Genomic DNA, 9,282 nt, shown 5'->3' with positions numbered 1-9,282 from the left:
AGAAATTTACACACAGATTTTAATAACAAAGAATACATAAGCACACACTCCATTAACTGCCAGAGAGATAATGACATAGCACTGCATGTAGCCTCAGAAAAACTTCAGTGTACACTGGTAAGAGACTGAGGCAGGTAATGTCACAGTGTTAACAGGAAAAGAGCTTTGACCTTTGAGTCCCCTGAAAGGGGGCCTACACTTTGAAAGTCACAAACATGAAATGATGGTGTGTTTTACACCATTAGAGTTAATATGAATATATTTTCACCTAAAATACTGGAAGGAGTAAAATCTTGACAACATGGAAAACCACTGTCAGACAGTTGGTGCAGCTCTGTGACACACTGAGAAATGAACTGATGTGTTTTTCTTTTTTGTCTGTAGGAAGTATTTTCCTCCTTCTTAAGTGGCCAGTGCATGCTGGGTATCCTACAGATCTGGGTAATTCTGACCTTAGGAGACGGTCACTCTGTCCTGGATTTTTAGGACACAGTGGAGCTGGCGGTCTAGGAGGACGACAGGATAGGACTTGGGACAGAGCTGAAAGGAAGAATGTGGTTTGGCTCCCCAGAAGGAAAGCTGGATTTCCTGGAGATTGGGAGAGAAGCTGGGCCTTGCAGTTTTTGCCAGTGATAGATCTGGAAAGACAAGCAAATGGCTGTGCACGTGTCCGTGGAAAATGGACACTGGGGGCATAAGGCACTGGAGCTCCAGCTAGGGCCCCACTGGACAGTCAAGCCTAAAAGAAGGCGGCCTTTGAGGAGGCGCTGGCCTTCAGGGTACCAAGCAGGCTGGAACAAGGAGATCCTAGTGACAGTCACCTGACCAGGGCCTCTTCTGCCATGACACCTTGACCTGGAATCCTAGAACTGCCCTAGGAAGAAGGACCTGAGCCACCACCCAAAACAAAAAGTTTGGCTTTTTCTTTCTCTAGGAATGGCTGGGACCAGATTAACTTTGATTTAGAAACTCCAGAATAGTTATAGCAGCAAAAGCAAAGTAGTTATGAGCAGATCTGAGATCATCCCGAATTTGGTTTCTATCTCTGCCACTTACTGGCTAGAGTGGCATTTCTGATAGAAGCCACTTCACAGGACCCCCTCTGGGAGCACGAAGGGGGTGTTCAAACAGGGCCTGGCACATAGTGCGACTATGTGTCATCACCTCTTGTACCTGGGATGTTCTGGAGGTGGAGGTCGGGATGGCTGAAGTTTGACCCTATATGTAATTGAAGACTAGATTAAATTCTAACGCTGGAGTCCAACCGGCCGAGAGCAGGAAAATACTCAAAATTGCAGAAGTGCTCTACCTGGGAGTGGGCGGCAGTGGCTGCGTGGGAGAGTGCTCTGCCCGCCACTCCAGCCCCTAAGGTCTTCCTGCCCCAGCCCACAGCACCAAGCAAGCACTTAGTGGCTTCGGAAGGACTGCGGGCTTTTCTCTGGTGTGAGTGCCGGCGTCCCAGTGTCGTGCAGGGAAGTCCGTGCAAACTCCCAAGATTCCGTAGAGGCCCGGGTCCTCTTGGGTTTCTCCTTATTTTTAATTTTTGCCCGGGATGGCTCAGGTGCTCTTTGCACAGTGGGGATGGGGGACACCTGCAAGTCTGAGCCCGAGGGTGGGCGAGGGCAGACGTGGGCAACCGTCACGGCCTTTGCCACCTGCTGGGAGCAGGCATGTCTAGAGGTGTGGGGACCGGTCCTCACCTCCCCAAGTCCCCCTCCCCCGGCTCATCCGGCCTCCAGGGTGGGCGTGGCCCGCTCTCAGTCCGCGGGCTTCCCCAGGAGGCGGAGCCGAGGGAGGGGTCTGCGAGTGAGTCACGTCCTACAGGCGGAGTAGAGCCCCGAGAGGCCGGCCGAAGAGGCGCCACATCCGGTGGCTGTCCCGTGGTGCATAAAGCTGCCGCCGCCGCTACAACCTCCGTTGGTTTCCAGCAGCAGCTCTGGCCTCCTCTCTGCAGGAGCAGCTGCTCCAATGCTCCGGAGCGGCCATGAGTGCCCCGCACTGGTGGGACCAGCTGCGGGCTGGCAGCTCGGAGGTGGACTGGTGCGAGGACAACTACACCATCGTGCCTGCCATCGCCGAGTTCTACAACACGGTGCGGGGCGCGGGAGTCGGGGTGGCAGCTGGGCTGGCGGGAGGGGGCTGTTCCCAAGCGCTGCCGCCCCGGGAGCCTGGACTTAGGTCTCTGAGAGTATCTGAGGCGTTTTCGCTCCAGGGCCAGAGTTGATCCACGCCCCCTGCCCTGCGCGCCTTCCAGTTCTCCGTCTGTCCTCTCCTTTCCCTATCCCCGACATCTGGGCTCATCCTCCTCCTCTGGTCATTTCTTCCTGATGGCTCTATTGTCTTGTTTGGTCCCCATGCGTCCTGGAGCCAGTGCTCCGTGTCAGCACGGTCTTCCAGTTTGGGTCAGTTGGGGGCGGTGAACCTGCGGTGACTATTCCCTTCCTCCCGTAGGATCTCTGTGGCGTGACGCACTTGGGTCGCATTGTGCGTTTTTGCCCTAAGTACCTGCTCTAGGAGTCCAGGGAAAGGGGGAGACCTCCCAGCCCGCAGGGGCCTGGCCCACTGGGACCATGCTGACTTGCGCCGCACCACGCATACACCAAAAATGGGTCGAGTTAATTTGGGGCAGAATCAAGTTAATTATTCCTAATTTTTAATTCCTTGCCTTTAGTACCCAGTCTCAGACCAGCCCCAGATTCAGCTCCCCCAGACTTGTGCGCTCTCCAGTTATTCAGCCTGGAAAGTAAAGGGAAATTTGGGAGTGATTGTGTGCGTGTTTTCTGAACCGGCAGAAGTCTCAGTCTCAGTCATAGATGTGGCAAGTGGAAACTTTCCGAGTGCAGAATCCTGTGGGCTTTCAGTCTTTGTGGGAGGGAGAGCTTGCAGTTGGGAAGGAAATACCTCTTTGCTTTGCTATAACCATACCTCAGGATTCTGGTACCAAATGTAAGACTTTGCACGGTCATTTCTGTGGCTTATCTTTTCACTGTCCTCCCGAGGCAAACAGGAACTCCTGGTTTAAGAGTCACTGTGAATTTGAGGTTGTTCTTTGGGATTTTCCCCTTCAGTTTGCTGGAGATAATGTCCTTGGTATAAGTCAGGCGCTCACTGCCTAGAGAGAGCTCTGATGAGCTAGTCCTCGTCCTTCTATCCATCGATGAGGAAACCGAGCTGAGCTGCCATGCTCACATTTCTGTCCTGACTAGGGCCACAATCCAGAGTTCTGCACTCCCCCTCCCCACGGTGCCAAAATTCGTGGTTGCCCTCCCAAGCAAACACTCCTGCTTCTTTTTTTACGACCAGGTTAGTTCCTCAAGGAAACCCAGGCCTCTGCTATCTCTAGATGCCAGGACGGACAGTTAGTGGAGGTGGCCACCCTTCACCTATTGTACAACCTGTTTCAGAGCACGTGATCAAGGTATAGGCAGGTGCCCACAGAGGATGGGCTGGAGCAGGGCTGAGTGTTTTTGACACTGTTTCTCCATTTGTAAGTGGAGAATACTACTGAGGATTTCACCAGAGTGGAAGAAATGACAGCCTGGGGACAGGTTCTCACATACCCAGCAAGGTAATTTTCTGTGGAGTCTGAGGCCAGCAGAATCAGTCCTGGTTATTTGGCCAAGAACAGCGTATGGCTGCTCTGAGCCTGCTTTGAAAAGCCCCAGAGTGCTGGGTGAGCGGGGGGAGCTTACTTTGTCTTTACATTTAGTGTAGTCCCATTGGAGCTGTTATGAAGTGAGTGCCAAAATCTTTTTTAGAAATGAACTGTTGGTCTTCATCTGCAGCTGATAAGCCCAGCTGGTCGGCCTGACAAACCTTATTCTTTGTCATAATTGTAAACCGCAGAATTTGCTTTAGTGAAGTGGAGAGATTAAGGGTCTCAGAGAAGTCGTTGGCCACCAAACTTTGTTGGTGTAGGTCCAAAGAGTTTAGCAAAAACCATTTCCTCCTCATCTTCCCAAGTCCTGGTTATCTTCTAATGCTTATCAGGACAAACCCCCAGGCTTCCATATTGAGGAAGACAGTAAACTATTACTTGGTATAACGGTCTCATTAAATGTTCACAGTAAAGCGGCAGGTCTAATTATCCTTTTTATAAGAAAATAATGATGACTAATAATTTTGAGGAAAAAAGTTTAAGGGATTGAAGATGGAAAATCAGGAGAAGACTGGGAGGAGGCGGCAGAACCTTCTTAATGGGTCTTGTGGGTAGCACATCACTGCTACAACTTCAGCTGCTATTGGCTACCAGTAACTGTGTGCCGTGTGAAGATGCTCTGCCGGGTACTCTGTCACCCTTCGCAGTGGGTGCTATTTATTACATCCATTTAATAAAGGAAGAAATTGGGGCCTAGACAGATTTTTGCAACTTGCTGAGGTCAAGGAAATGGCGGAACTAGAGTTAGAACTTGGACAGTCCATTTGACTACTAGGAGACTACTCTTGAAGATGCAAGTGCCACTGTAGCTACCTTATATTTATTTGTTTGGCAGAGTGCCGGTATTTTTCAGTCATTCTTTCACTTAGAACTCCTGCATGGGGACATTTGATCTCTAGGCTAATGATGGTGTTTGAGATGGGGAAAAAGTTTTTTTTTTTTTTTTTTTTTTTGCTGTTGTTGTTTACTGGAATTAACAACATGATCATGGTTAAAAAAAAAATATATATATATATATATCAGAGTATCCAAGTTATAAAGTGAGAAATACCCTTTCTTCTTTTCAGACATTTTCCTGGCATGTAAAAAACACATGTATTTGGGTGACTATATAAAATAAGTATGTATAGTGTATATCCACACCACAACCCAATTGTTTTTTTCAACCCAATTGAGATCATACTACAGAAACTCTTCTGCACCTTGGTTTTTTCACCTAATTTGTCTTGGAGATAATTCTGTATGATCCAATATGGGATTATCTTCCTCTTTACAGTGTCTATACAGTATTTCATTTAATGGATTGACCATAATTTATTAAGCCAGTCAGTTCATTATTGGTGGACATTTAGGGCAGTTTTTTTAAATTGTTATTTTAAAATATATTTCATTGAATTATTATTTTTTAATTTTAAAATTGTTAAAATTTTTTTTTATTTTTAAATTTTTTTGGTGGGGGTGATTAGGTTTATTTCTTTAGGACGTACTGGGGCTTGAATCCAGGACCTTGTGCATGCTAAGCATGTGCTCTAGAAGTTGAACTATATATATCCTCTCTACACCTCCCCCCCAGTTTCTGTTTTCTTCATTGTTTTCATTTTGGTTTCTGAACACTGATGCAATGAATACCCTCAAATAGGCATCTGGATGTGCTTTTCCAGGTGCTACAAATTCTAGTTGGGGAATTGCTGTGTCAAGGGGAGTATGTACTTTGAAGGCTGATAATTGTTGCTAAATGGCCGCCCAGACAGTGTACCCTGATCTGTGTTCCCACTGGCAATGTTTGGGAGCACACAGCATTTTGCTTTTGACCCCTGCAAATCTCCATTGCCTCAAATCTTGTCATTGTCCTTTATGTCAGCCAGTCTCAAATATCTCCTGCAAGAACACATCCTGCCCTTCCACAGCCTTTTGCTTGTGCACATTTTGTACTGTTTCTTCTAAACACAAATTTTATTGAATTCAGTTCCTTTGTATGTTTTAAGTTTTAAGGCCCAGTCATACTAAAGAGAAAGACCCCAGACCTAGCAGCGTTGGAAAAGAGGGGTCTGCCTTTTAATCACAGGGCTTGGCCTGTGGGAATTCTGCTGGGAACTAAGGGAGACAGAAGGAAATCAACTCATGCTGGAAAAAGTCTCGAAGCAAAATATATGCCTAAAATCAGCCCATGATCTGTCATCTCCCCCAGTTAGCTCGGCCCCCAATCATCAAGATAAAGGAAGTAGAGTTCTTGTATGCCAAAGCCCACATTCCACTCTCTGTAGGGTAGCGTTATCAATCTGTCAATCTCTCTATCCATTTACTGAGCAACTACTGTCCTTACTAGAGACACCAGACCTGCAAATAGTCAGCTGGGTGGTGAAGGCCATAGTAGAGGTGTGTACAAGTCACCAAGGTGTTATTAGCACTCTGCATGGGGTTGGTGTACTGTGGGAGGTGGGGTGGGGGAATTTTGCAGGAAGATTTCTGAGTTTGTCTGAGACTTTGCCATTTTTCAAGCTGTAAGTTCCATGTCCTGGGAACCCGCCTCAGCGCCAGGCATACCAGGACAGTGGTCATCCCAGAGGCAGAAAGGGAGCAGTGGAATGGATAGTTAGGAATCTGGGTACAATTAAGATACATAGACCCTCTACTCAGCCAGTGTAACGTCCCTTAAAGCTGTTCGTAAACTTGCTGTTCAGAAAAACGTAGAGCCAGTTGCTTTGTCACTTTTCACCCTCTGTCTGGGAAAGTGCACATTCACATGCGTCAGAATGTGACTGCAGTGTGTTTGTGAGGTTATTTTGGCACAGATGTCTTGTAGGAATTCATAGAATGAGGAACTTTCTAAGGAAATGATAAATTTGAAAATTTTGCCTTCCTTTTCATTTAAAAAAAAAACAACAAAAAACTGTTCTGCAGGCATTAAACAAACCAGTTCTCCAAAGGACAATCCCACAATAGGCTTTAAAAAATACCCCTTGGCTGAACTGCTCAACTTTAGTGACCCACACAACTTTGAGGGGAAATTTCATTTCTCAGTGGAAACGGAGCCATTGAATCTGTCGTTTGCTTTTCCTTATTTCTTTAGGAGTTCCTTCCTCTTTTTGTCTTGGAGAGCGTCTCCCTCTCATTTGGTCTTCTCCTTTTCATGGATTGATGTCTTTAAAAGGCATGGTGGAGGCCAGCAGGCATGAGTAGGTGGACTGTGCAGAAGCAATACTGTGATTTCAGTGTTATCTGGGACTGTATGTTAAAATGGTGCTTCTAAATTGAACTCCCAAAGACGTGCATTAATGTTTGAAGTATCATGATTTTACTGCAGGTGTTAATAAACAACCTCACATTTTGTGAAGAGTGTGTAAATACATTTAAAAATGATTCATGTGTACATTGCTGGTGGTAACATAGATCAAAAGAGCCATTTGAGGGCAGGTTGGCCATAGATAGATGGCCAAAGCAAGGGACACTGAGAGGACCTGAGGCAATAAACATCCAATTGGCCCTCCATATCCATGTTTCTGTATCTGCAGATTCCACCAACTGTGGGTTGAAAATATTTGGAAAAACCCCCAGAAAGTTCCAGAAAGCTTGAATTGCTGTATGCTGGCAACTATTGTAGTGTTTATATTGTATTAGGTATTATAAGTAAACTAGAGATGAATTAAAGTATATGGGAAGATGTGTGTATGTTACATGCAAATATTATCTTGTTTTATATAAGGGACTTGAGCATCCAGCAGTTTGGTATCCGAGGGGGTCCCGGAACCAATCTCCCACGGATACCCAGGGGCAACTGTACTGGGGTAAAAAGCAGAATGTATTACATTACCCAGCATTGTAGATGGGGCCGTAAATCAATGTGCCTTCCACTGGGGAATGGCTAAATAAAATGCTGCCATCTGCAGTACTTACAGCAAGTAGGATAAATCTGTATGAACTAAGAGGAGAAGGTTTGCAAGGCACATTGTTGAATGAGAAAAGGAAGTTGCAGGATGACAGTGCTGCAGTATGTGATATATATGTATTCACAAAAATGCGAAGAAAATGAGGACTGAATCTGAGAACAGTGGTGAGCTTTTAGGGAAGAGCAGAGAAAGGAGGCTTCAGCTTTGTAACTTTTTTTTTTTTTTTTTTACAAGGAGAACACATCTGTATGAAAGGAGAAGATTAGGTTTTAAGTTACCTATAGTATAATAATTCCATTTTTATCCTTCTCCTCCCCCTTCACTTCCTTTTCTTCCTTCTATGTCTATGTCTAACAAAAGGAGAGCCATATTTAAATCACATACAGGTCATAGGTGCACAGAGTGTGATGCTTTCAAGAATTTTTAAATGCCAGGTGAGGCATAAAGCCAAGGAGATCAGAATGTGGTGGGGGGTGGGTTGGAAGGGAAAAAGTCAGCTTGGGCCAGTGGAAGGGCCAGCATCCAGCCCCAGCTCTGGGTGACTGCCTCTCTGACCTTGGCCCGCCTGGGAGCCTGTCTGGGTCCTTAATTGTATCCCCTTGTAAAACAAGGGATGGTCTTTAAGATCTCTCATTTTTAACTCTTAAAGATCTGATTCTTTAAATGATTCCATGGAAAGTTAAGGGCTGTGATAGTGCATAGACCCTTGTCCTGATTCATTTACTAATCGAGAGGCAGGTAAAAAGGAGACTTGGCCATATTTCCAAGACTGGAGACTGGATATCACCTGGGACAGCTGAGGCATTTTATCCAAACTCCCACCCCGGGTCACCGGTAGCTCATAGGCCCCGTCGAGAGGTAACAGGCTCAAATCCACACTGAAGTCTGAAAGATGCAATGATATCACTTTAAAGTTGGTAGGAAGGAACTTACAGGTTTGATCTGTACCTTAAAGTAGGTTCTTGATTAGGGTGAGAAAGTGGAGAAAGGGTGACCCCGGGGAGAGATGAGGAAGAGTCCTGCCTTCACGTGGGCCCAGGGGAAGAGGCTGGCCTTGCTGCTGGGAAAGTACTGGGGGCTGGACCGAGTCTAGTCCTCCTCACTGAAACTTTTCTTTTTTAAACCATTATTTAGTGCAGGCCTTATTTTTAAAAATGATTATGCAAGTAAATTAGTATGCTCATTAATTAATCTGTGCAGAAAAAAAATAAGTCATTGCTTCGTTAAATCAAGAGAGGAATATGGGCGGCTTTCATTGGCAGTGTTTTAAAAGCTGCTCCCATGACCAAAGAGGTGGGAAGGAGCCCCCTCAATGGTTATTAAAGAAGTTAGTTTGCCTGGTTGTGCAGCTGCAGTTAAAAAAAAGATGTATGGCCACATTCATCTCCATTTACACAGGACATACTGGGAACAAACTGCTTTATTTCTTGCCCTTTTATTTGACATTCATCTTTTCGTTTTACATTTCCTCCCCCAGATCAGCAACGCCTTGTTTTTCATTTTACCGCCCATCTGCATGTGCTTGTTTCGTCAGTATGCGACATACTTCAACAGTGGCATCTACTTAATCTGGACTCTTTTAGTTGTAGTGGGTAAGTGGATGCATTTGCGGACATGGGCTGAAAGGGAGGAAATGGGATTCCGCACACTTCCTGACCCCTTTGAACATTATGTTTTGTAAACCAAAGTCACTCTGACGTCTTAGCAAACTTTTATGTTGCTTGCTAGACGCCAAAA

At 45.9% G+C, this 9,282-nt stretch overlaps 1 protein-coding gene across 6 annotated transcripts in view; it reads left to right on the top strand.

Annotated features, from left to right (window-relative positions):
* The first annotated feature begins 1,866 nt into the window (after positions 1-1,866).
* The window catches only part of ACER2 (alkaline ceramidase 2), a 43,253-nt gene continuing 35,837 nt past the window's right edge, over positions 1,867-9,282 (top strand). For 2 of the 6 annotated variants that reach the window (XM_064490174.1, XM_064490171.1), the window contains exon 1: positions 6,118-9,137. In XM_064490174.1, the coding sequence (XP_064346244.1) occupies positions 8,858-9,137 (280 nt within the window). In that variant the 5' untranslated portion in view covers positions 6,118-8,857. Of the gene's footprint in view, positions 2,093-6,102; positions 9,138-9,282 lie in introns of those variants that run through there. The other 4 variants (XM_031449641.2, XM_031449639.2, XM_064490172.1 and 1 more) reach the window with 4 other exon arrangements.

Source organism: Camelus dromedarius, chromosome 10, assembly GCF_036321535.1.
Source record: "Camelus dromedarius isolate mCamDro1 chromosome 10, mCamDro1.pat, whole genome shotgun sequence".
Taxonomy (NCBI): Eukaryota; Metazoa; Chordata; class Mammalia; order Artiodactyla; family Camelidae; genus Camelus; species Camelus dromedarius.
The sequence above is the reverse complement of the archived record's forward strand: the minus strand, read 5'-3'. Positions and strand labels throughout refer to the sequence as shown.